This window comes from Molothrus aeneus, chromosome 5 (genome assembly GCF_037042795.1).
Source record: "Molothrus aeneus isolate 106 chromosome 5, BPBGC_Maene_1.0, whole genome shotgun sequence".
NCBI classification, from domain to species: domain Eukaryota; kingdom Metazoa; phylum Chordata; class Aves; order Passeriformes; family Icteridae; genus Molothrus; species Molothrus aeneus.
The window spans coordinates 16,657,905-16,685,680 of NC_089650.1; the positions used below are offsets into that span (position 1 = coordinate 16,657,905).

At 38.0% G+C, this 27,776-nt stretch overlaps 1 protein-coding gene across 1 annotated transcript in view; it reads left to right on the plus strand.

The window, feature by feature from the left end:
• POLR3B (RNA polymerase III subunit B) overlaps positions 1-27,776 on the plus strand; it is a 71,861-nt gene that overhangs the window by 37,822 nt on the left and 6,263 nt on the right. The window contains exons 20-26 of the mRNA XM_066549719.1: positions 6,302-6,511; positions 8,336-8,494; positions 9,915-10,032; positions 10,501-10,643; positions 20,455-20,558; positions 21,447-21,613; positions 23,917-24,030. Coding sequence (XP_066405816.1) covers positions 6,302-6,511; positions 8,336-8,494; positions 9,915-10,032; positions 10,501-10,643; positions 20,455-20,558; positions 21,447-21,613; positions 23,917-24,030 — 1,015 coding nt within the window. The remainder of the gene's footprint in view (positions 1-6,301; positions 6,512-8,335; positions 8,495-9,914; positions 10,033-10,500; positions 10,644-20,454; positions 20,559-21,446; positions 21,614-23,916; positions 24,031-27,776) is intronic.

Below are 27,776 nucleotides of genomic sequence, written 5' to 3' on the forward strand. Positions count from 1 at the left end.
GAAGACTCAAGTGTGAAAGAGTTCTTAATAATTTGAACACTTTCCACAGCCATAGTTTAGATATTTTTGCTTTTGCTGTTTTGGATGAAGAGGGCGAGCACTGAAACAAAATTAATTTTCTGATTACCTATTATTTAATTTGACAGTGTCATATCTGGTCATTAAAACCCAAACGTTTTGTAAATTTGCTGCTGGAGGTAATCAACAGCAGTTAAGTTCTAATCCTTTCTTTAATACTCAGTGAAATCAGCATTACAGTGTCCAAGTCTATGGCCTGTGATCAAGGCAGAGGAGCCTGAGCAGTCATACATCAATTCAGGCAGCTGCATTCAGACTGGTGCTCTACAGGCTGGTTTCATGGCTTGTATTGATGGCTTGCTTTCAAGTTGGGAGCTACAGTAGCACAACTCTGTTTCATGAAGGAACTGCCACTTCAGTTAGGTTTACTAAACCATGTATTTTGTGCTGTGTGTTCAAAGCTTAAACACTACGTCTTTTGTGAGACTTCTCCAGCAGAACTAATAGCAAAGTAACTGCCTTATGCTGAAACATCATGTTGAGCACATGAAAACTGAAAATAGCAAGATGCATGTTCTCTATTTAAATGTAAAAAAAAAAAGGTGGGTGGGTGGAAAGAGGAGCAACGCAATCTTTTTTCCTTACAGTTCTCCCCCATCCCATTATCTTTTCCCCACCCCTGAGTCTCTATTTTATGACTATTAGTCTCAGAAGGTTTGGTAAGTTACCACACACAGTTAAGCAGGATCAGTGTGTACAGAAAGCCAATTCAGTATCTGTGGAGTTCTTTTGTAGTTTTCTGTGTGAAGGTTTTTTTCCCCGTTTTGTTTTGAGTGTCATTTGCAATTCATTGTCTGTGTTTTCTGAGGTTGGTGTATTCAGCTGCTTTGACCCTAGGTCTTGCACATTTAGCTCCTTGGATACAATCCTCTGACGTTCCTGCTGATGCTAGGAACACAAAAGCCATTGAATATCTTGAGCAATAAAAAAAGCCTTTGTTTCAGTTTATTATGACAAAACACCTGACTCAAAGAATAAGCAGCTAGCTAAAAGTAAATTTTAAAAGTTGGCAGATTACTTGAGCTTTATTTTGCTCTGTCTGAAGTACCTGCAAACAGCGGAAGCTTTTTGTAATAACTGCTTTAAAAAGCCACCATAAGTGGCAATATGTAGAGGCAGAGATGATTTTTCTCTACCCTTACTGATCAGATGAGACCGAGAGGGTATTCCTGAAACATTGCATATACTTTTTTCTGTTTATTTTTGTGAAGAGATGTGATGTAGTGTAGCTCCAAACCCCATCCCTTAAGTTACCATCTACCTTTATTGCTTTCTTTCTCCATAATGAAATTGCAGAGCAGCTCCTCATCCAACACTGCTATGGGGAAAGTCTCAGGTCCAAGTCCTCCGTATCATTCCTTGACTGTCAAAACCTGGAGCAGTGAAGGGAGCCTGGGGTTCAGACTGGGAAAGGAAAGCCTTGTACTTGTCAACACTGACCCACCCCCTCTGATCACATCACAGGGCTGTGCCAGCAGCTTTGGACAGTCTTTTCTTTTTGAAATCTCTTTTTTAAGCAACATCAAGCTAAGGAAAGGTGTGAAAGCACAAGTAAGTGGAGAGTGGACATCAGATATTGGAATGAGGTCTGTAATACAGTGTCCCTGACAAGTATTAGGTCCTGAAATAGTAATGTTTATTCTGGAGAGCACTACATGTCCTGAAATCTCCCTTTCAGGGTTAGATGAGTCATCTTGTTGGAGGACTAGAGCTGCACTTAATGACCAAACTGGATTTCAGGATTTCAGTAAAATTAAATTGAAATAAAACCCCTCACTTTTGGTATAGATTATTTACCAGATGTTGCAGGTTAAACTGTAAGACTGAGAGGAAGTTAGGTAGTAAATACAACAGCAGCTGCAAAGACCTCAGTTGAATATTGACATTTCGGTGCAAGGTTAACAGTTGTAGCTTAAAATCTCAGAAATACTTAAGATGAAAATACAAGAGTCTGTACTGTTTGCATTTAATGTGTTGGTAAAATAATGCTTCAGAGGATCAAAGGCTTCTACAGTTAAGAAATAGTTCTAAACTGGACTTTTTAATTCCATTAAGACATAAAAACCTAATCAGTTTTACACATTGTACATCTGTGACTGTCTAAAAGCCTAATATGAAGAATGAAAAAATACAGTTTCCCTGCCAGTAATCCCCCATATTGCACATGCACTGCTGTGTAAGGGATGGTGTGGGTACACAAAGCAAGCTGTACATTCACAGCACAACTGTGCCCTGCAGCTTCAACCCATATGACATAACACAAGTCTTGAGTAAGAAAAGGAGGATTTGGGTGTTGATTATTACTCTTACCTCTGAAAGAAAAGGAAGTATTTGAGGGCACAGACATAGGTGGGTGAGAGCTTTGTCGTAGAAACTTATAATGAAGCAAAAACTTTAATATTACAAAAAAAGCCTGCTACTGTATAATGTACTTTCTGCTTTGCTTCTGTGAAGTAGCAAAGCCCTTTATATACTGTTCTGCCTTGTACTGTAGCCAGCTGAATGTGTTAAAATTGAGTTGAGAATGTAAATAGGAACTCAGTGCTGGGGGGTTTTGACAGTTATCAAAGTTCTTTGGTGGACCGAGAGCCAGAGTCCTCCCAAATTTTGTACAGCTAGCATAGGAACACAGAGTCTAAACAAACCTCAAAACAAAACCAGCTGTTGCTGGTCATCACAGCTGGATCTAGGAGCACTGTGGCCGCAGTTTTGTTCTGCCACTGCTCTTTGAGGATTGTTTGTGCTCTATGACATGACCTCATTTTGACACCTCTCCTCTCCTTGGTAGTAGGCACAGAAGTGCTGATGCAGAAATGAGCTCCCCCCAACACACATTTTACCCATAATCTTTTTAACCCACTCCTTAATCTTTCTACTGTGAAAAGAATATTTCTAACAATTAACATCCAGATCACCTAATGCATGTACTGTGACAATCTGTCTGAGTGGAGTTGGAGTCTCCTCCGCAAGGGTTATCGCAGTGTTTAAAAACTGTACTTCTTCCTCTCTTGCTTTGTGCTCATATAAAAGGACAGAAACATAGAAAATCCATGGTGAAAACAGGGGAAATACAGAATTACAGCAATTCTTTTCTTGACATGGGCAGTAATAGCCCTTTTGGCTCAAGTAGATTGATTTCTGTACCTTTGTTAATTTTGATTGTACAGTTTAATGTTGTTGGAAGTGATACACCAGAGAATTGGATTAATGCTTATTTTAGCTGGCTGTTTGTTCTGGTGAGTTCTCAAAACTTTCAGCATCAGAATAGCAATGCCTCATTTATGCTAAATATCAGTAGAAAGTGTTTTTGTAGCGATTATTTCACACTAAGGATACTCAAATGACACTTAAAAAGAAAAAAAAACTGTCAGGAAATTGAAAAAAAGGAAAGAATGCACACGTGCATTCACAATATATCAAGTACTGAGAAAAGCAAGAAAATAATCTTTGTTGTATCCAGGTCAACCTTGTGTATTTTGCTTTAACCAGGGCTAATTACCAATGAAAAAAATTGGTTCTTGCTGGTGGGATAATTATAAATGTGAGTCATTGTGAGCAGGGTTTGTTATGGTGAACCTTAATTATACTTTACTTTTGCTTGGTTGTTTGGCTGGAGCAAACAAGGGCTCTGTTCTTTCAGAGAGAGAGCAGAAATAAAGCCTAGTGACTTCCTTCATTTCAGCACCCACACAGAGGGCTCATCCCAGCACCCCAGTCCTCTGAAGAGAGCTGCTGCTTTATTTTAAATAAGCAGATTGTGGTTTCAGGCTGTGGTTTGTTAGCCCAGTTGAGAGAAAGGATTATTTGTATAACCATTAAATCCCAGCAATTAGGAATAATATTGCTGATATATGCCATGTTTTTTGGCTAATTTATTTCATTTGTACTCTGGAGTCATTCTCTAACCAGTTTCTTTCCTGCTAGGATATCTGTCATTAATACATATATGTATATGTTTTCTGTTTGATACAGCATTCATCTCCTGAAGAGTAGCCTGAATATAGTTTATTATCGAGGCTCAGAATCTCAGTAATATCAGTTGCTTCTGGCTCCCAGACAGTAGCAGTTCTGTTAGGCTTATCTGAACCACTGATAAAAATGCCAGTTTTGAAATACATGAAACACCTGAAGGGAAATAATTTGTGCTACCTGAAATATGTTAAAGTGTCATTTGAAATCTTTGATATATAGGGACTTCCACAGATTGTTACTGGGGTGTAAAGGACACCCTTAAAGTGTAAAAGATAGGTTGAAGTCTGTACCACCAATTTTATCTTAGCATCCTTAACCAGTGAACCATAGCAAGTGTAGCGTATAAGCATATCAGAGGAGAAAAAAAATGCAAACAGTTTGAAAGATGAGTTTGGCATGACTTTCTCTTGGAAAGATTTCTCTCAGTATCAGGAAAATGTACCTATCTCTGAAACATTTAAGCTGAGCTTCACTGCAACCTACCCTGAAAGCATATTCTAATTCTACCAAATTCTAGATGCAAAGGGGAATAGCGGTCTAAACCTCTTAAGTTTGTAATTTGGAAGTATGTTTTCTGATCTGTATACTGGGAAATCAGGGGAGTTGAGTTAAAAGTACAATGGGAACAATGTCTAAGTGAAATCTCATGGTATTTCAGAAATACTGGGGCCTTGCAGGGTGGGACTGCAAAGGTCTTCAGTCTTGAGGAATCCAGGCCTTACCAGCTTGTGTCTTACTGGAGACAAAAAATACTGTTTGAAGATTATTTGTTTCCTTAAACAAGAAAAGACAGAAAAACAACTACTTTAAAGCAAGAGACGAGCCTGTCAACTCTACCAGATTTTTCTTGTAATTTGAAAATTCTGTGCCTATGTCATTGAATCTACTTTCTAGAACCTGAGAAAGTCCAGGCCAGCTGTAACAGTTAATTTTCAGACAGTAGCTGTTGAGCTATCTCTCTCTTCTTGTCCTTGGGAAGAGTAGACCTGTTGTGGTTTAGGAAAGTAAGCGTAGTGCCAAGCACAGGATAGGTCTTTGGAAATGCCTCGTTTTAGAGTTTGGTTTTCTAGACACTTCATGTAAATGGGAGTTGCAAGTAAGATGCGTGTAAAATGTGAAGCTGACCTCCCCAGTGAGCAGGTTTGTGTTCAGATGTGCTTCTTGGCCATGTGAAATCTTCCTTGTACACGGACTGCTTTGACCTTTCCAAGAACGCAGCCAGGCTCTGAAACTGCAGGATAAAATGGAAAGGTTTTGAAAGACTTACATCCTAAGGACAAAGTACTGCAGAATGTTTAGCACTTAAAACTTTAAAATGTTAACTTTTCAGACTGTAATTTCTTAATTGCTTAGAGACATAGCATAGTCCTGGTACAGCAAACTCCAATAATATATGATTGCCTTAACTTTTGTTCTGCTACACAACGGTTTATGTTTCCCTGCTGGGTCTTAATTATTTTTTCCTCAGATTTCAGAAGACACTTTGGCATTCTGATGGGACAGGGCCAAAAATTTCAGTCTCAAGCTGGGAGGTCTTTACAAAGAGTTGAATTCCAAACTGTAAATTTAAAATTAATTTCATGTAGAAAGACAAATACAGAAGTGGACTTCTACTGTAGTCTATCTATCAGTGGTGCTTCTAATTCTAGAAAGTAAATCACTTTTGGCTAGCAGTATGCTTCGTTTATGCTTTGTCCCATTCTAACACGGGCTGCTGTTGAACTAATTATTGCCCAAAAAAGGAAGGAAATATGTTGTTGAAGATGAAGAGCTTGATTCACAGTTTCTCTTGAACTCAGTGATAGTCTTTCTATTGGTTGTCACGAAATTTTGGATCAGGTCTCTGAAACACCAGTTGAACTCCACAAAAAAACTCAAACCCAGTGGCTATAAAAACAATAAAAGCAAACACTTCATACCTGCACGATTCAGTGTTGTAATTAGAAAATCATCTTATCTGTATTTATTCAAGTGGCTTTTATTTCTTCTGTTGTTCTTCTTTTTCTATTGATGCTTAGTTTTTTTCTGTTCGAGAGAAAATAAATAATTCTTTCTGGGAGCTTAAATTAAGAAACTACTTATATATTAATAATATAAAATTCTTTTGGTTTGAATTATTATTTTTCCCCTTCTTTTCTTGAAGAATTTCTGTGTGATTTTAGCTAATTGGCATTTTGGTAAGTTTTTAGCCAAAACATTCCTAGAAAACTCACTAATGTTCACTGCTTTTCTTTTTTTCTTTTACATGTAGGTACTATTGGATACAATCAAAGAAACAGGATAGATACTCTGATGTATCTCCTCGCCTATCCACAAAAGCCAATGGTAAAAACAAAAACAATAGAACTGATAGATTTTGAGAAACTCCCTGCTGGACAGAATGCCACAGTTGCTGTGATGAGCTACAGTGGCTATGATATTGAAGATGCTCTTGTCTTAAATAAAGCCTCTTTGGACAGAGGTAAGATCCATCAACTCTTTCCCACTTCTCCAGTGTGTGTTCCAATATATATTCTAATAAACTTGTTTTCTCGTAGTGTTATCCTGTAGTAAATTTTATTGCAGTTATGAGCATTAGATCTTCAGTTAAGAAATTGAATTCCCAAACTGCTTTGAATGCTTTTGTTGGTTTTCTGTATGATTAGTGATTGTAACTCCATGCATACAATAGTGTGGTGAAGATGCCAACGTGCATATAAAATTCTGAGTTTAGGTATTATAAGAAAAAATGGCTAATTTCTGACCTCAAATAAAAAAGGTGTAAATACTTAGCTTAGAGAAAACATAAGGCATGAGTTAATCTGTTCTTCTGGGCTTGCTTTTTAGATGTTTACCTGAACATTTGTTCATTACTAACAAAGACATCTCATTATTTCCACCAGTAACAAAAGCAGTAGATGAAATTAGATTTATGAAGGTATTTAGGAAAGGAATAGAACCCGAGGCAGTTTGTGTCTTTGTGAGCTTGGTGCTCTGAGGGAGCAGTAGCAGTATTGCCTACTTTCTGAGAGAAAATAATAGTGTTGTCTAAAGCAAAATAATTTAGTGTTTATCCAGAGCTAAATTAATGACCTGCTTCCTTAAAAAAATATACCAAATCTGTGGTGCAGTGTATTTTAAGTAAATGTACATAAGTACCAAAGGGAAGGTTAACTAACAGAGACCCATGCTTGTGTAGATCTAGCTTGTCTCACTCTCTCCACATTTCTTCAGCACTTCATGTCAATGCTGCTGAAGGCTGGAGGGGAGTTGCCTGAAAACTTAGTCTCTCTTCTTTCACTTTTCTCCATAAATTCCTTGAAGAGTAGGCATAGTGCAGTGATCAAGCTGGTTTTAGTTTTGGGTGGCCAAAGTCAGATTCTTCCATCACTTTATTCCCCCCCCCCTCCCCAAACACCCTTCCTCCTAGTTGCTAGGCAGCAGTAATAGTATTCCTAGGCATGTATCTTTGGCATTAATGTCTGCTGCATTTAATTTATGCCTCCTTTTCTAAAACAACGACAGGCATGATTTAAAAGTGAATGTTTTCTTTTCTGGTAGACTGGTAACATTTACAGGGAGAGCTGTGGTGCATGTCAGGAATTACTTGACATAATCTGAAGATATAGATGTACTGTATGTGGCCACAACCATCTTTCAAATGAGCTAAAACAACCCAGGATTATTAGCAAGCCTTGTTCTTGGCTCTCTGTGATTCTAAATGTGATTAGAGTCTTTAGTATCATGGTTAGTTGCTGAACTTAGAGAGAAATTCCACAGATGCTACTTTTCTCATCTAAAACCCACTAATTTTATAGCAGTACATGTAATTTCAGGTGAGGAAAAAAAGAATAATGGGTTGATTATACTAATCACTCAGTACTTTCCTGGGAGACTAGCTTATGCCAGCCACAAACATGAGTAAAAGTTCAGGTTTCTTAGAACTCATGAAAGGAAGAAGTGCTCCTCTCACCCTATTACAGTCCTATGTTACATCTTGGAGACCACCAAAATTATTCAAGAGATTTAGTGATTCCGAGAGAAATGATGTGTGCAGTGATACAGAAGCAGATTAGCACAGTTCAGAATTGGACTGTAGTCCAGCGTCTAAAAAAAAAAGTGTACATGATCTGATGTTTAAGTTGTGCACCACTAGGTATCTGTGTACAACATTATGCATATTCAAGCCAATGAATAATCTAACTAATAAAGAATATTTTATATTCCATAGCTCAGATTTTATCCTGGTCATGTGTTATAAAGGATCTTTGAATTCCTAGGCAGATGAGTTTGCATTCCATTCTAGGCTTTGGAAGGTGTCTTGTGTACAAGAATGCCAAGTGTACGCTGAAGCGATACACGAATCAGACATTTGATAAAGTAATGGGGCCAATGCTGGATGCAGCTACCCGTAAACCCATCTGGCGCCATGAGATTTTAGATGCTGATGGTATCTGCTCTCCAGGTAGGTCAAATTGCATGTTCACTCAGGGCATGTTCAAAGTCAAAGTGGAAATTAATATTCTGTCAGTATTTCTTGTGCACCTTGTGTTATACTTAGCTTCTTGGGAGTATTTTTGTCTTGAAGACAACAGTATTGTGATGGGAAATTTTAAAAAAATTATTTCCTGAAAGCAGCATGTTACTGATCATTGGGGGGACTTTTGTACATGAAAAAAGTAGCTTTATATTTAAGTAGAAGAGTGAGATTTTAATAATGTGAATCTACTGAAGATTAGAATTTGTATTCTTATGTTCCCAAGCTGACAGGCTTTTAATACTGTAGTTTTTCTCTGTTTCTCTGTCATATGCTGTTGTTTTCTTAAGGATAGAGATAGGCCCCTTATTATTTTGATTTAATGTGTCAAAATCTCCTAACAAGATGTCAGTTAGTGCAGTTGAGGAAGTAAAACCTTATGGTTTTAACGCTTTAGAAAGATGTTTGAAGAGAGATAAGAAAAATAAATAGGAATGTAAAGAGAGGTGTATAACTTTCCAATGATAATAGATTTGAGGAAGAACCCTCCCATACTGTCATCCTTTAGTTAGAAAATGACTTAATAGACCTGCTAAGATCTAGTAAGAAAGGTGTTTTAAAGGGCATTAAGCTTAATTCCATTATAGTACACAATTGGGTCAATTTTGCTCCTTAACACATCACAATAGAGCCTTCAAAGTTAATTAAGGAAAAAAAGGCAAGAATCTTCTGAAGTATTAGGGATAGATAGGACTGGGCTGGACTCCAGACTGAGACTGTTCTCAGCATGTAGGTAAAAACCTATTTGAGATAGTTCATGTAGGCAGAAGAGACACAGGCTGAAGATCAGTGTAATTTAGGTGGGAGGTAGATACTTGGTGTGCAGTTGTATCATTGGACATCCTCCTGATCTGGTATTCAATGTAAAGAGGAGGATAAGGGAATGGAGCAGGGAGAAGTTATATATGACATCAGTATCAATAGAAATAAGAGAATACAAGGAGACTGACAGTAGTTTTGCACAGCTCATTGTGGAATGATGGGCTGCCCCAAATTTAGGTGTGAATTTCTAAAATTTGTCAGTTCAATCATGACAAAGTATTCCCTGTTAATTTTTTCCATACTTAGAGCATATGACTTCAGATGCTTTTGTGCAGACTTTTGACCCAGGGTATGTTGAATAGCTTTCTCATAGTGCACCCAGCATGCCAACAGTTCTGCTTTGGTTTACCAAAGAAAACTGGTTTAGTGATTCCCTTACCATTCAATATTTAGTAAAACAGCAGAGCATACTTCTTGGGCATGTTCCTTCCAGTTTGTCTTCCACCTTTTTTTTTTAAAGCTTAAAATGTATTTCTGACACAGTCAGATACATTTTCATGGTGCTTTTTTTTCTTGTTCTCTGTAGGTGAAAAAGTAGAAAATAAGCAAGTTCTTGTGAACAAATCTATGCCTACTGTGACCCAGACACCTCTGGAAGGAAGCAGTGTGCCTCAGCAGCCACAGTACAAAGATGTGCCAGTAACGTATGTTGCAATATAATTTCAGAGCTGGGAAAATTACATGAAGCAAAGTTGTCTGAAAAAATATACTCAGTTCTAGAAAACTCTCTTCTTCAAATATAACTGTATTTGGCTGTTGGTTGTTTAATTGAAGATCAACGAATTGGTAATATGTGAGGAAACTTTTGCTGTCAAGAAGAACCCATGTGACTAAAACCCCATACCTTGTCCTTTACAAGTTCAGCTTAATTCTCTATTAGTTTCTATTGCAACTCTTAAAACTTTTCTTTTCCAGAAACATGCTGTATTGTGGAACTTGTATGTAAATATATATATATATATATATATATATATATATAAAATTCTTTCTCCTCATATGTAAGTTCCATAAAGATTACAGTTTGGTCGGGAGCTTACCAAGACACACATAGTTGTCTGTAACTTGTGTTTTGTTCACAGAAGTAAAACCAATGTTTTGGCTTCTTTTACTAGGTACAAAGGCGCCACTGATTCTTACATTGAAAAAGTAATGATTTCATCAAATGCAGAGGATGCTTTCTTGATCAAAATGTTACTGAGGCAAACCAGACGTCCAGAAATTGGAGATAAATTTAGCAGTCGTCATGGGCAGAAAGGTAAAGGACCCATTTAATAAAAATAAATTATTGTTGTATATGCCTACTATACATACATAATGTATGTTTCCATTGATTAGTTCAGATTTTCATGAATACAGTGGTAGAAGGCCATATGCCTTTTTTTTTTGTTAAGTTCAGAAGATTAATTTAGCAATGATGTTTCTGAAACAAAAACGCATTAGTAAAAGCTACTCTTTGTTGATCTATGAATCTGAAAAATACATTAGTTTCCCCCAATTCAAACAAGTACAGGGGCTTTGAGGTTTGGTTGGGGTTTTTTTTTAAGTCACAATTTGTATTTAGGTGATAGATTTGTCAGTGGGTTGTCATAAACTGGGGAGGTTCTGAACAGACAGAAAAGAAGAGAGATGAAATGAGAAATTTGCAGGTCTGTGCAGGCATTCTGCTCTAAAGACAAGACTGCAGGTAGATAACTCAGAGCCGTGGTGTAAAAGGGAAGCAAATCAGGAACACAACTAGGGGTGCACCAGCAAAGAGCAGAAAGAAAGGAAATGGGACACCTGGGACATGATCTGGAGCAGCTCTGGATCTTCAGACCAAAACTTGAAAGTGAGTGCCCACTTGGAAGCTGCTTGCTGTCATGTAGTTCTTAAGTTTTAATGTTACTTGGAAAATGAAAATCAGGGACCTACCTTTATATCTGCTGAAAAACAGCAGTGAACTCCCTTGACCTGAATATAAAAAAATATGAGTATCAGATCATCCTCTGAATCTCAAGGAGTTGGAAGGTATGCAAAAGGTGTTAAGAAAGAAGTAACTGAAAACAGCCTGACTGTAACCAACTTAAAAGCATGTTTTGTTCCTATTGGTGTCAGTTTGGGACAGGTTTTGACATGTTCTCATCATTCTGTACACTTGGAAAATCAAGATTTGTAGTATTTGAAGCATGACCTTCTGTGTTAGTGTATGTGCCATGCAATTACCTGAGTTTTGTAATCTTGTTACATTTTTAGGTCTTGTTTTGGCTTGAGAACATTGCTTGGTCTCTTGTCAGATGTGATGGAAAGGTAAAGATGTTGATGTTACCAAATCCTTTCCATTGCAGCCCATACACCCCTTGCAGTCCTGTCCTAATAACTCCTGGCCAGATATAACTGAAGTGAAATACTGCATCCCTGTCGTGAGATGCAGAGCTAACCGCTGTAATTCACATTTCTGTGGTGTCCAGGTTAGGGGATCAGGATATCTACCTACAGCAGACCTGTCGATCAGAAGAGGTAAAATGGGTGCAGAAGGCAGTAGTTGATCACAGTGACAGCTGTTACCAGATACTGCCTCAAGTTTGTGTTATCTATAAGAATAGTCAACCAGCCATTCTCAATACATCCAGCTCTCTGAAAGATCACCTGTAATTCCTCTGTGTCTTTCCACACACCCACAGAACTGTTTTTTTAATTTTATTTATTATTTATTTATTATTATTATAATTACTCTGTATTTTCAGGAAATACTTCCATTGTTTCTGTTGTTATTAAGGAAGAGAAACTCTTCTGCTAAGCATTGAAATGTTTTTCCTGATTGTATTTTCAAGATGGTTTTTGATCTAAAAATACAAAGCTATTCCCACTGAGTTTCCAAGTGATTTGGTAATCAGTACTGTTGAAGGTTTCAAAAAAGTAAAGAAGCAGCATTACGTACTAGACTTTCCTTATAAAACTGAGTGTAGTTCTTGCACTGCAGCCTTATAGGAGAGTTATGATAAGTGAGGGGAGGAAGAGCTTCAGAGGCAACCAGGAGGAGTTGAGTAATTGGAATGTTCAACTGCACCATTCTTCCTTTTCTGAGGGAAGATCCTCCTTCAGGAAGATTTTGTGTAGATTCTCTTTCTAATATTTTTTCAGTCTTATAGACAATGAAGTTGTACAGTGCTTAAAAACTTAGGAGCACTGTTAGAGCAATGACTATTTCTTGATACAGTTTCAGCTTTGTCTAATTAAACCCTTCTCTTAAGTGGTATGCAGTATTTTAGCAGCAAGTTATTTTATAATAATGCAATCAGTACTGTGCAGGACAAATTTTCTTATTAGAATTTTTAAAAAAAGCTTCCAAATTATATTAAAGAAGCTGCTTGATTAATCATGATAAATATTTATGGGGATTTACTTGAAAAAAATAAGTAGGTTAGCTTTTTCTCCTAGTTTGGGCTATTAATGTGCACCAATTGGAATAGTTGAACAGAATGTAAATGAACTTTTTTTCATATCTCTCCAAAAAATAATAAAAAGAGTGCTCCACAAATGTAGAACCATGGGTGCAAAAGGAAGAATGACAGAAGGAAACAGAATTCTGTCAGGCAGGTTGCAGTATGGGTTCAGGGTGCTGAAGACCTTCCATATGACAAAATGCACATAAGACATCTCATAACATAGAGCAAGCAACTACCTGTGGAAATCCCATGGTATTGAAAAGCAGTATCCTTAAATGCTGTAGTAAACTTTTAGGGCACCCGTAATTACGCCTGGCACTGCATCAGGTTAACAACGGCTGATCACCCTCTATCTGTGCTTGGGACTATAATAATAATAATACTAATAAAAATCCAAACCCATCAATTATTTAGAATGTCACTTTCAGCTTGGTTTTGGAAACATGAGTGGGAACATTGCAACAGTTGTGTTACAGAGTTTGCAGGCATGTGTCTGTAGCTGTCCCATACATCAATCTGTACTAATAATCCCTTGTGATCAGGGGAGTGTGATCATATTCCAAATTACTACATTTTACTAAGACTCATAGCTTCCTGGCAGTAGACCTCTAAGTTCACTGCCCTGTAGTGCATTATAGAAAAAGATGTTACAGTAAACAGGAGAAAGGAGGAATATGGAGAGGATACACTTGATAGATACTAAGGAAAATAACTGACAAGAACAGTACAGTTCACTGTTTTGCAGTTTAACAATACAATGAAGAAGCCAATACTGACAATAGTAGAACTGGCGAAAAGGCATGAAAAGGAAAGGGAAAACCTCCTTTGATAGCTTTTTAACATAACATCTAGTATCATCCTCTGATATCAAACTGGGGAAGGATCAGTCTTATCAGAAAAATATAGACAATCATGAAACAGAAATCATAATACTAACAGTTCAACTTTTTCTATTGAGACAGAATTTTTAATTCTCTTATCTTGGTCTGAATGTACGCAATTGCAACTTCAAGTGTAATTTGTGACTGCTAGCTTTAAGCCTGCCATAGAGCCATTCGAACATATAATCTTAAACGAGCAAGTACCTTGGTTCAGTGAGAAGAAGAAAAAGCATATATCTGTCAGTATTGTCAGTCTTTTTTTGTCGAATATATTTATTTTCTAGAAGGCATGCATGGAGATGACATTTGATTTCATGGAATCGTAGTAGTAGTGGGTTTTAAATAATTAAATATGTGCAAAATAAGAGATTGCACAAACCGTGTCTCAAACTTTTTGATGGTCTTTTTCCTATAGTCCAAATTGATTTGTATTTCCAAGCTCTGCTTTGTAACTGGAGCAGAAGGAAGCAGAGTAAAGGAATTTAAATAAGTGTCTGGGATACAACAGATTAAATCTCACAAACCAGCTTTAGCCTTTTGTTACAGAAAAGCCTTCCATTAAATATGTAAGTAGATTTTGTAGCCCTCTATAATAGCACAGATCTATGTCACTGCCTCTGTATTTGCTGCCTTGTTTGTGTCCTCTCACATGTCAACATGGTATTGGCAAAGGTCACCGCTTCTGGCCTGTCCACCACACGTTCTTTTCACGTGAGTCTGTGTTTTAAGTACACTCCTTCCAAGCTGCCTGTAAAAGGTTGCCTGTCCTTCAAGGCTTCTCAGAAAGAAGTATATAGGGAGAAGGAAAAAAAAAATCCAAACAAATGAGGCCACCAAGTTGTGTTCTGAAAGGCAAATATTTTGCTTTTTTTTCATATTCATCTTCAAACTGGATGTTGCAGTAAGATCTTTGGGACTGGGACTGTCTCTGTAGTCTGTAAAGTTTTTAAGCTTCTAGTGTCTCACAAATAAATCCTCTCTGGTAGTTTTATGTTTATCCTGAACTGCAGGACTTTGTTCTCACTATGTTGCATCATATATTTTCCAGAAGGATAAAAAAACTTCTTTTGGTTAATTATTTTGTTGTTTTAATCTTGTATTCTTCAAGCAAAGTCACTTTTCAAAGCACAGAAGGCAAAAGGATTGTTAAGCTAAAGAAGCTTCATCTGAGTTCCATACAAAGTAAATTATTATATTTCCAGATTTCCTCTTGCTTCGCTACAAGTCACAATGAGGAAAAAGTTGGGCTCCTTTGATGTGAAAAAAAGCAATATAACACTTCTCTGAAAGAACATTTCTCAGTCTCTCATGTGAAAAAGGATTAACACCTCTAACAAAGGTCCTGTAGATCACAGAACTAAGCAGCAATACTGAACAGTATTCCTGAGGAGTGGAAAAATTGTATTTAAGCAAGAGATTGTTTGAACTGGCAAACAGAAGCTTTTTAATAGCTGAAGATCTAAGATAAAGGATTAAACCTTTCTGAAGTATCTGCACTTAAACAACTCTAAAGACAAGGAAGCAAGTTTAAATTCATTAAAGGTGGTCTTTGTTTTCCTAAATGAACCGTGTTCTTTAGTGTCACAACAAAATCCATTCACTGCATAATAAACTACATAAACATCATGACAATCCCACTCATCTAGCATGGTCTCACCTTGCTTACTTTTTGAAATTTTTAATAGTTTGAGCATCTGCTTTCCTAACTTCATAGTGGAGATCAACTTATCTTTTTCCTTTTAATGGGTACTTGTACAGTACAGATAAGCAGAACATTTAAAATAAAGCGTTAGTTTTAAATGGCTACTTGTGTAATTTCCCCCCATGTTATAAGTCAGAATGAGTACTTTATCTCTAATAGAATGTCATTGGGTTTATAGTAATTAAATGGTTCAAGTGGCATTAAAAAGAATTTGCTCTTAATCAACTGCAGGAATGTCAGATGATTAGTAGTTATTAGGCATCAGGGAAGGTAGGGATTTCTTACCATGTTTTTATCTTCAGGGGTTGAATTTGAGAAAATGTCAGAATGCCACTAAAACTTCCCAGACTGTTTTTTTCTGTGTATTTTTAACAAAACCACTGTTTAGCTTGCTATCTTAAGAAGAAAATTAGAGCATTTTTTATCTCAAGCAGCAAACAGGTAACCTTCTGACCTTTTCAGTAAATCCTCAACTGACCTCCTGAAATTAGCGTGATTTAGCATTTTATGGCATAGAATAAAAATCTCTAATTCTGTTTCCAAATAGTGTATCCTGAACACACATTTTATTAAGCTCTTGACTCATTCAGCCATGTGTATTTTGTAAAGTTCCTATGGTTATTGTTTTACAATAGCTGCTTCCAGAAGCATTGTAAGGGTTTCAATTAATCAGCTCTTTGTGTGCTTCAGACTATGCAAATTTATCACATCAGTCCATTCAGCAGCCATGGGAAAGCAGTGTACAAATTGTATTGTCTTCTAGCACCTCCTCTCATTTAGAGTGATGTTTTTAATAAGAAAACTAATCAAGTTTACTTATGCATTATTTATCTGTTAATTTTAATTCTGTTCTTTACCTCTTATGTCAAATGGGATGTAGCAAGTGATATGATAGATCAGTGAATGATTCAGTATTGAACAAAGGTTATGTGATGCAGCACTTTTTTCTTCTAGACTTCTTTTATGCTTAGTTAGCCAACACAGTATGTAATTAGAGAGTTTTAAAGCAGCTGTGAATTTGTTGTTCAGCCTTACTAATTTTTGCAAATCTGTCACTTGTCCGTAACACACAGCACTATGTTACTGCTACAACTTTGCTTAATTATGTGATGTTGTCTTGTTTCTCAAGAGTATTTCCAAATTCTGGCAAATCTGGCAAAGCTAAAATAGATGTCTTTCAAGTCAGTTTTAGCGCTTTTACCACCGTATCATTAGAGCGAGTAAGCAAGCACGTTTAGTAACACGCTTCTTTTTATCTCGCTGATAGAAACTGGTATTGCTGCTGCTTCTATTCATGTCATCTCCTTTGCTCTCTAATGTCCCTCCTGCTGGTGGTAATTAGTTTTCTATATTAGTTGTTTTGACTTATTTGATGATTTTTTTTTTCATTTGGCATGTGTGTGTATAGAAGGCACCTTATCGTAGCCTGGTGAAAAACTTTCCCATAGTGTTGCGTTCTGTCCCTGCCCCCTCCCAGCCGCCCCCTTCCCCCTCTGCACCGAACCGCGCTTTTAGTCAGGCTGTGCTCACGTTTGTCAGCAAACTGTAAAAGCAGCCACAGGAAAGGTACCAGCTCTGGAAACCTGAGTTTCTCCTGATTAGGAAAAGAAACTCAGGCAAAAGTACAGGGATGAGGGGCTCTTTATGCTGTCAGTGCCTTGTGGAGGTACATGGGTTTGAGATGCTGTCAGTATTGATGCTGATAGTGTGTGTGGGGCTGGGGGCCATTGTGCATAGTCAGGGGACTGTCATTTATTGGCTGCCATACAATAGCATTGAAAAACACTGCCCATGGCTGTTTTATACTTGCATGTTAAACCACTGTGGATGTCTGATTTAAGGTTACTCTAATTTAAATTGTTACCCTTGCATTAAGCTGCCATGCTTATTAATCCAGTTTTTTTTCCTTTTTGATATTGTAAAAGAATTTCTTAGCATTTTCACTGATTTTCCTTCTAAGGGGACATTCTAAAATAGATACACAGAAGTTTCTTTTCTAGAATTTAATTTGCTTTTCAAATGAAAAGAAATTAGATGTAGCAAGTTGCTAGGTGCTTTCTTGTTCAAGCACATAACCATCTTGTTAATCCACATTAAATAACAGATTTTGGTTTTTGTTTTGTCTGCAGCCTTTTCTGGTTGTTAGTACTTGATTCTGGTCCCAGATGAGACACCAGAATGTATAGGTGAGAGCTATTCAGTCCCACTGCAATATAGAATTTAGTCTCAAGTTGTATTACTCAATTCCAGATGCAGCATATAAAAATTGTGAGAGGAAGGGAAGTGAATGAAACCAAATTATTCCATGTGTCCTCTATGAATGCTGAGGATCAATTTTCATGTGATGTCTAAATCAGTGACAGTTAAGAAATACCTCTAGTATTTCTTAATAGCCACAGAGCAAAACAGCCTCCTAGTTTGAGTGTGCCTTATTTATGAATATTGTATGAGGTGTAGTTGAGCAGCTCAGTTGTGAAATGCAGTTCATACTTGAACAGAATTTGGAACTTGAGGCTGTTTTAAATTCCTCTCCTTTACTGTTTTATAAGCCAGTTGCAAGTGGTCATTCCACTTAAATGGATTAATTCACTTAGCCACTTTTTTGCAGCTGTTTGCTTGCCTGGTACTGCTCTGCTGCCAAAAAAAAAAAAAAAAAAAAAAACAAAAAAAAGAGTAGTAAATTGAGGAGCTTAAAGTGCAGACCTGCAAGCATTATTCTCCTAAAGAGCTTCTGAAAGCAAGCAATTGCAGAATAAAATTAAGTTTACATTTTGAATTGATTGCAGTTACTTACTTTTAGAAGTAGGATTGTATATAGGAAAGGTATCTTTCAGCTTTTTTAACAGTTGAATGAACTTTCTTAAAACACAGGGTAGGAAGAAGCTTCTCTGTCCTCTAAATACACACAGACATGCTATAGATCTGCTACAGGCTCAGCAACTTATTAAAATACAGAAGCTTAGAACTGAGGCTTTATAGCTTTCCCTTTTTTCTTTTTTCCCTTTTTTTCTGTCTGTAAAATAGAAACTTTATAAATGGCCTAGTAAGCGTCACATTTCTGGATTCTGTCTAAATATTTTGTTTTTAACTTCTAAGCTCATTATGCTGTCTTTGTGTTAACTTGTATTAAAATCTGTCAGCTATGACTGGTCTCATAACCACAGTCAGCGGACCAGAATAAGTTAATTATTTACTTGTGTCACTAGTGCTCTTCATCTAATGAAATGCACAGCTGTGTTAGATCTGCAGTTGGGTGTGTAGGTTCTATTGTTACACAAGTCAGCGGAGGGTAGAAGCCGCTATGATGGAGAGCCCTCAGTTCTTTCTGCTGTTCTGCCTTTCTGTGTCGATTTCATGGATCTTTTATCATTCACTTTCACACAAAACAAACAACACAGTGGCTGTCTGCTATGGGAACCAGCTTGGCATATAAAAGGTTTTCAGAGCCTAAAGTAATTTTAAGTTAGCTGAGATTTAATTCTTGGCTTACAGGTGCCGTGAAGTCCAGATGCAACCTAATGCTTTCTTAGGTGTTAATGCAAATAAGGCAGAATGTATGCACTATAATACACGTATAACAGAGTATTTATGTATAAAATTTAAGGCAAAAAATAGCTGTGCAAGGAAGAAATAGTGGGTTGGTTTGAGGGGTTTTTTGTTTTGTTGTTGTTTTTTTTTTATTTTCAGCAAAAGATTGCTCCTTGGCAGGGAGAGCTGGAAGGATGTTATTGATTTATCACAGTAGAACAATGAAAATTAGTTTCAATAGGTTTAAAAACTAAATACAGCAGCACACACACCCTTGCCCCAGATGGTTTTTTTCTCCTCCCTTCCCCCATACTTACCATTCTCATTCTATTAACTACTGTCCCATACACCTATCCCTGTCTTGCTTGGACAGTGGAAGAGGAGCTCCCTCCTGAGCAGACGCCGATATCCCCCTGTGAACTGGCTGGTCGGGGGATGCCTTTTTAGGGATGTAACCAGTACTCTCTGTCTTCCAGGAGCCCCCTCCACTCCAGGACTGTTCCCAAAGCATGCTCTGCCACAGTTGCAGCAGGCTGGTCTCAAATAGCTTGCAGACTTTTTCAGCTCTAAAGGCTTCTGGAAGAAATTGTCCAGCTGAAACAGTAGCTTTGGTTCAAAGGAGTATGGGCTTAAGCAGCTGCATTTTAACACCTGAATTTGAATGTTAGTTCTCTTGATGGTTTATAGCTGCAGTATGTTGAACTGCAAAATTCACTATAGAAAGTTATAAGGATTGGAAGGAAAATTTTGAGATGCATGATGGATATTTAAAATGAGTTTTCATGTTTCTGTTTATTCTTTCTGCAATATTTTTAGAGTTTGGAGGGTTTTCTTTGTTTTATATCCAATACTGATAGAGACTGAAAAAAGCTTCCAGAACTTTTAAAGGGACAGGTTGTGTTCACGGACTGACAAAATAAAAGCAGCCTGTGGAGTGGATTGCACTTTGTAATTCATTGATAGCTGTCTTTACTCTGCAAACACATGTTATCTGAAAAAAATCTTTGTTATTTTTTTATTTATTTTCCCCTACTTATCCCTGTCAAAGTCCCATTTGATGTGCTTTTATTGACAGTATTTAGCAAAGATACTTATGATAAATAAAATTAAAATCAATAATTATTCTGTATGTCCAAAGGCATAACCTAAGAGGCCAAATTTCTGATTTTTTTTCTTTCATGAAATTATAGCATCAGCTTTAAAAACTGTGTCTCTCTTGGGATATTCCAGTCTGATTGGACAGAAGCTTTTAGTTGCTTCTGAAAATAGGATCCAAAGCTTTCTCCCCTAATTTGCTAACTCACAAATGACTGTGAGCATTATATAAGGGTATGCTAATTTTGCCAGTCCTGTCACTAGGGCTCTCTTCTAGTCTGCAGGTTGGGAGTACTGGTCATGGTAATGAGTCTGGGTAAAAAGTGATCCATAAGAAAGAGAGGAGGAGGAAAACACTAAAGAAAATCTGGTGATGAGCGTCAGCCCTGCTGGTGGTTTGCTGTTTTGTGAATTGAAATGTTTTCTCTTCTGCAGGGGTGTGTGGACTGATTGTTCCTCAGGAAGACATGCCGTTTTGTGATACGGGAATCTGCCCAGATATCATAATGAACCCTCATGGCTTCCCATCGCGTATGACAGTGAGTGGGGCCACTCCATTCACACCACACTGTCCCCCAAGAGGGAAAGAGAAGGGGATCAGCCACTAAAGACAAAAAAGCTTTAAGTGTGATTTCACTGAGAATATTCTCCAGTCATCATGCCAGCACTTGCTCTGCTCTGAGTAGTCAGCCCTCTGTTTCACTATTTTGAAACATCCTTCTGTAAAAGGAGCAGGGTTGCAGGCTCTTTGTGCATCATTCCCATTTTGTTCTGTGTCGAGTTAAGAGGGATGCTACTGAATACTTCGCTTGGCGCCTTTTGTGTTTGAAAATTTCTTGTTCTTCTTCCCTATTGCCTGTGCCTACTAATCTGGCTGGGGCAGACTGTGAGGTGAAGGTTGGAGAGGAGCTTCAATTAGAGATCCAGACGTGCAAAACTTCTTAAATTATACACACCTCCCTGGAACTGAGGCGAGTCTTGCACCTGTGCTGCAGAGTCACTGCCTGCTAAACACCTCGCTGCCTGGCCTTTTTGTGGGACCTCAGTGCTTCCTTCATACAGCCTCTGATCTTTCTTCCTTTGTTAGCATCTTCCCTTCTATTCCCCCTGCTGCACTGCAGCAAATCAAGTCTCCATGGCTGTTTCCTACAGCAGAAGGCCACACGGATCCTGCCCATTTTTCACATAACTGGAAGTGGAACTGCCTGACTTGGTACCTTAAGGGTGTTCCCAAACCCTGTGATGAGTCCAGTTTTCCCCTTCACACAGGAGTACTCCTGGCTCTTGGGCTACTTCCACTCCTCCTGTTGCATGCAATAGCCCAGGCTGCCCTCTGGGACACTTTCTCTGATTAACTTGTGCTGTGAGCAATCCAGCAATTTGCTTGTCCCAATGACCAGGCTGCTAACTCTGCTTTTCTTTGACAGGTAGGAAAGTTGATTGAACTCCTGGCTGGAAAGGCTGGGGTGCTCGATGGCAGATTTCACTATGGAACAGCTTTTGGCGGCAGTAAAGTTAAGGATGTGTGTGAAGATCTTATTCGCCATGGTTATAACTACCTAGGGAAGGACTATGTAACATCTGGGATCACTGGGTAAGAATCTGCTCTTTAGATTTAGGTGTTTCAGGAGAGTGGGGAAATCCTGTTGAGGCACATCTGAAAAATCTTCTCATGTCTCAGAGCTCAGGAACTTTCTCTTGTTTGAAAACTGCTCTGTGAGATTGAGAAAAGAGGCTGAAGAGTAGTGTGCATTTTGGTTTTTTTTTTCTTAGAAACATTTTGTGGTTCCACATTTTAAAAGTTGCTAGTGTATGTGTGGCTGTAATGGGAATGGCCCTTGTGAAAATTTCTCAAGTTTTACTGCCTGGCAAAAAAAAAAAAAATGCTAAAAACAAGGCTTTCTTGTTGAGAGACAGGAAAAATTTCATATTTCTGTCAACAGAAAGTCTTGCATATGCTTGAAATCAGATAAGCATTTTCATGTTGACTTTAATAGTACTCTAAATATGGATTTGGAGGCAAGCATCTGTTCTTGGGAATATTTTGTGTGTGCTCTTTTTTCCTTTCTCCTTTTTTTTTTTTCTTTCGATTACACAATGTTTCAGTCTGGCATAATACTCTAATCTGCAAACTTCCTGCTGTGTTGATCAGACTGGCTTCTGAGACACAGAGTTCAAAGAACATAAGATAGTTTAGGAACAGGAAAAGGCCATATGGCTTCACATGCCTGCCCTTCCAAAATGTATCTTAATCCTACCTTCCTGCTATTTTTATTATCCTTCCAGTCCCCTTCTTCTCAAGAAGCAAGTTTAGGTCTCTCTTGCAAGTTTTTTTAATATACTTTTTATTTTAATTGCCTTTCCTACCAACTTATTCCATATGTTGCTTCTCTTTTTGTTTCAGAGATACAATTTTATTTTCGTTATTCACTCCATATTCCATGAATTGTATATCAAGTATCCTGGTGCTTGAAACACTTCCTGTTTGTATATCATGGTAGCTTTTAAAAAAATCTGACTAATCATGTTTCCTAGGGAGAATAAAATCATCTAGCTGTAAAAATCCTCTGTCCCCAAACTTCAACTTTGATGGGCCCTATTTAGAGACTTTGTTTAAGGATACTGATACTTTTTTCCAAGCAAATTACAGAGGCTTAATCTGTTTATTATGAAACTTGAAGGCAAATTTCATAAGAATGTGAAAGTTTGCGCATTTCAAATGTCTAATGAAGTTTTATTATTTTCTTCAATAGCAACTTTTGGAATAACACTGCATAATGTCAGTAATGACTCTGAAAGGGTATAACACTGTTGTCTACTGATTGTTTTTACATTGCATTTTACCTTTTTTTTTTCTTTTCCCTCAAACAAGTTGTGGCCATGTTGAGTCAGTCAGTGTTAACTCTGGTCATTCTTAGTGCTGTAGGTGGTAGCTGGGTGAAGGTGGTAGCTGGGAAATGACTGAGTGCTTTTCACTGGTTGCTTTCTGATCCTTAGGTGCTTACACTCTTCTTAGAGTTAGGGGTATTTTAAACACAGAAATCTTTAGCCATTCTCCAGCTCATAGAATGGAGTAACACCCTCTGTACTGCTTGCAGATGTTCTCAAGCTGATGAAAGTGCCTAAATACAGTTCTCAAGAGCCCTTTACCCAGCTCATCTGAGCCCCCAGGGCCAGCCAGGGCAGCAGTCTTTGTTCCTTGGATGCAGCTGCTGGGCAGTGCTGCCAGGGCAGCTGTGCTGATGCACAGCCACTTAAGGAGGGCTTTCACCCACCTGGGCCTTGGGTTATGCCTCAGGGTGTTGTGTAGGGAGAATAAGTGGATGAGGACACTGTCAGGCTCACAGTGTGCCAGGGCTAAGTGATTCTTGCAAATACAAATTCTTAAAATGCTCCTACAAAAAGGATGTTTTGAGCATTTATGCTGGATGTATTTGCTTACATATATGCTTACCTTTATGAAGGAATGTAAACAGAAATACCCTTAGTCACTCTTCAGAGTCTGAGACATTTACCATCCTTCCTGGCTATTGATGACACTGTTGAAACACTCCTGTATAGATACACAGAGGAGGGGCTTATCATGTTACAGCTGACACAGGTACCTGCAGCTGTAGCAGCATGTCTGCACAACATAAGACCAGAGTTCAGGAGCTTGTTCCTTGCTGCAGTGGAGACAGCAGCATGGTGGTGTTGGCAGTATACTGCCTCTGTGTTCAGAAGATTTCCCTGAAAGAGGTTTCAGACTGGTTGCCCAGAAAGCCCAAACACATTTTTCTAGGATTCATTATTTTCAAATTGTTTCATATTTCTCCTGTACATGACACCCTTGCCTCTCTTAAGGTAGATGTGTGCTAACTGTGGTTGTCAGTTTTGCTTTGCTTTTTATTCTTTCAGGGAGCCTTTGGAAGCATATATCTATTTTGGTCCCGTGTATTACCAGAAACTGAAGCACATGGTGTTGGATAAAATGCATGCAAGAGCTCGAGGACCCAGAGCAGTGCTCACCAGGTATTATTACAAGCTGAGTACAAAATTCTTGTGTATGTGCAGAAGTATGCCCAGATGACTGATTGCTATAAAACTGAGCCTTTTTACCTTGTGGTGCTTTGCATGAAATGCTCTGAACTGTTATTACATTGTTGCAGACTAAAAACTCTTGACAGTAGACTTGTTCTGAAGGTTCAGGTGTGCTCTATGTGGTTCAAAACTTGAGTTTGCTTCTCAAACTACTGCTAGCAGCTGGTAAAAACATCATCTCTGATTGACCGTACACACTGTGGGCCCTTCCTGTCAAATTGCTCATATCATAGGTATTTTAAGAGGTTTGTTTGGTATTTTAGCTCATATTGTAGGTATTTTTCTTTAACAAAATCAGTTATGAGTAGAAGGAAGACATTTTAAAGTATGATCTAATATTTCAACATACTTTTGAGAAACTGTTTGGGGAAATTGAAGCCTCCTGGTTTTACTGGTGCTACTTACTTTTTCTCCTTAAAGCCAAGGTCTGTGTCTCCTTGCACTCATGTTCAAAGTTTCTGATATTCTTTGCTCACGAAAGAGTTTACTGGCACAGGCTTTGCTTTGGGGATGCTTCTAAGGTATCATTTAGTTCACCTCTCTCCATCACAATACAATTATTTACTGAAACTTGCCAGAAAATTAAATTCCAGCTCATCTTAGAAGATTATTCCAAATGTCTTTTGCCAGTCTCTCTGGGCTATTATGTCGACCCTTATACCTCACCTCCTGCATGGTGGCACCTTTTTTTTTGACCAGTCAAAACTTGTACTTATTCTGACTGTAGGAATCTTTGTAGTGTTTGTAAGATGTAAGCACAGGCATGTTTATCCCTTACTCTTCCCTATAACAAGTATGATTTGTATTCTTTAATTCTTCGTTTATTTTTATGCCCCTGATCATGTGAGGATCCACCACTCTTGCTTTGCCTGGCTGCACAACAGCTCTTAGTAAAGTGCAGCTTCTACCTATTGATGTGCTGTTAGAGAAAGGAAGGGCAGGTCTCTGCTATACTGGATACAGAGGTGTCTTCCTCTTTGGCTTTTCATTGCTTATTTTCTATGCCTTTTTGCTTTCCAACCTCACACTGTCTATAGGACAAACTTGTGCTTTCCGTGGAAATAAATGCCAGTGGTTGAACTGGGAAAGAAATCGTGAAAAGATTTTGTAACTCTTGTCTGAACTTTTTCATCAACCGCATTGAGAAAAGGAGGTGTAGCACAACCACAGCCGCTTGCCTATATGAACATAAATGATATTCCCAAATAATAGGCTGTCTGTCCTATTTTCTGTTCTTCAATGTGTTAAGCATTATATTGGTCCTTCACATGAAAGTGAAAACTCTGTCTTAGCTAACAGTATACAGGATTTACTGGAACTCCTGGCTTACCCAAATCCCTTGATCTGCCTTTGTATTGCCTCCCCAACTTCTCAGCTGTTCAGAGACACTGAATTTAAGTGAAACCTTAGTACCAGGACAATGTAATGTTTATATGTAAAGATGAAGTTTGTGTGATTTCCCCCATCATTTCCTTTCTGCAAATTCGTTGTTCAGTCAGTAGCATCATACTATTTAACTAGGGCTCCTTATTTGACTTTCAGGAAAGCTAGTGGTTGTTCAGTTTATGCTGCCTCTTGACTAGTCTTTCAGGAATTTTCTTTTTTCTCCTGAAATAATCACACATTTGTTACTGCCATTGCCTCTGCTGAGAGAGTCGGCATTGCCAGCTTTCGTATTCGCTATTGTTTTATCATCCATTGCACTTCCTGGAGAGTAGATTGCATCTAACATTCTTTTTTGATTTTAAAAGTAATCCTGTAACAGCTTCCAACGTGGAGTTTGGCTGTCATTGTCTTGAAATGCATTTTTTTATATATCAAATGTACCCTAAGTGACAGAGCAAAGCTGTATTTCCATCTGGAATGAGGCAGCTTCTTGATCATCACTGATTCTAGCTATTGTTCTGATTAAAACAAGACTTTGAAAAATTGCTAAGCAGCACTCTTTGTCAACCATGGTCAAACCCACCAGGATGTTGCCCTCTGGACTAGTACTGGAAGTGAAATGCAATCCTTCATTTCAATGCCATGGGTAGTTGACAATGTATAAGACAGTTCTATATGTGGTGTTGCTCAGATATCCAGTCCTGCTGAATCTTTTTAATAGAAAACCTGCTTTTAATTTTTCTTACAAGAGAGCAGTGTAAACTTTCTGCATGCAGAGTTGTTTTGATGGACATTGTCAGAGCTGCCACCTCTGTGTCTTTGGACATGTCAGATGTGCCAGGTCCTGTTGTGCTGCAGGGGAGCAATGGGACAAACAACACTCGGGGCTCCCCTCTGTGCTCTGGGGCTCTGCGAGCATGGGATGCCCTCCTCCTTCAAGCAGGGTTTTTAGGTAATGTTCCACTTCTTGGAGATCAGTGTTTCAGCAAACAACTCCATTCAAACTAGTCACTTGTTCTCCCTAGCAGGCACAAAGGAGATCTGAGACCATGAAGGCAGACTTATTTCCCCCACTGGCCAGTGAAACAAAGTAGAAGACCGTTCAGCTGAACCCGCTGTTCTTGCAGAAAATGCAGAATAAATGTCAATAAATTCTTAATGTGCTTAAAAACACTGAAGTTAATTGTTTTATGCTTTTTTTGTTCTAAAAGCAACAGTTGTATTGAGTGAAGATCACTTTTTTATTTAAAGCATCACTGCATTTTATTTAGCATTTGAGGATTTTAGGAACTTACATATTTCCTTAATATTAAAAATATCTCTTCTTCTTGATATTCCCAGTCTTGTTTTCAAGAGTCTGCTTTGTTTTCTGATGTTATATTTAGAATAAAGAAAGAAGTTAGTCACCCAGGGCAACAGCTGCAGTGTACATATGTATAGTGGGAAAGGGGAAGCACAGATGCTTTATAAGTACCGTTTTAACATTTTAAACAACTTTTTATATGAAGAATTTTAAAACTTGTGTGAGCTGGAAGAATAATCTGATAATCTTAGGAAGCAGAAGATAGACTCATTTCAAAGTTCAATATTCAATCTCAATATTGAAATTTTTGGTACCTTAGAGAAGACTACTTTTTAGGTAGGTGGAATTTTGTTTTGTTTTCTTTCAATGAGGTCAGAGACAGTGGGAGTGAAATTTGACAGCTAAAGGTTCAAGTTGGATTTTTTTTTTATTTAGGGAGCTTTTTGTAATTTTTTAAATGGAATTTCATCTGCCTTGAAAATGTTCACCCTGGATCTGTTGGAAGACCTATGGCATATCTAGGCATGGCGTTGAGGCCCCATACTACTTCCAGAGGTTTTATCTTGCCATAATTGGGGTGAGACTTTATTTGGGCTCACATTTCTAAAACTATTTTATCCTGAACAACACCACCAGGTGAAACTGCTGAAAGCAGACTAGTGTATTAAATAATATTACAGAAGTCAGTTCATAAAAACAGCTCGGGCACTTCTAACACCATAGCAAATAACTGGTTCCTTGGAGGTCCAAACTGCTTTTAAAGTCTGCCTCTTGGCACTTCACAAGAGAAAATGCATTCACCACAGGGTTAGCCTTTAAAACAGCATCTGAACAGTGATGGTGCCATCATCTGGGGAGGGGGCCCTGGGGAGTTTAATCAGGATGTAAACAACTTCTATCCATTCTCCCAACAGTGGGAAAAATGGAAGGTTATATGAATGAAAAGGACAATTTGAATTACAAGCAGATTCGTTTTAAGGTTCCACTG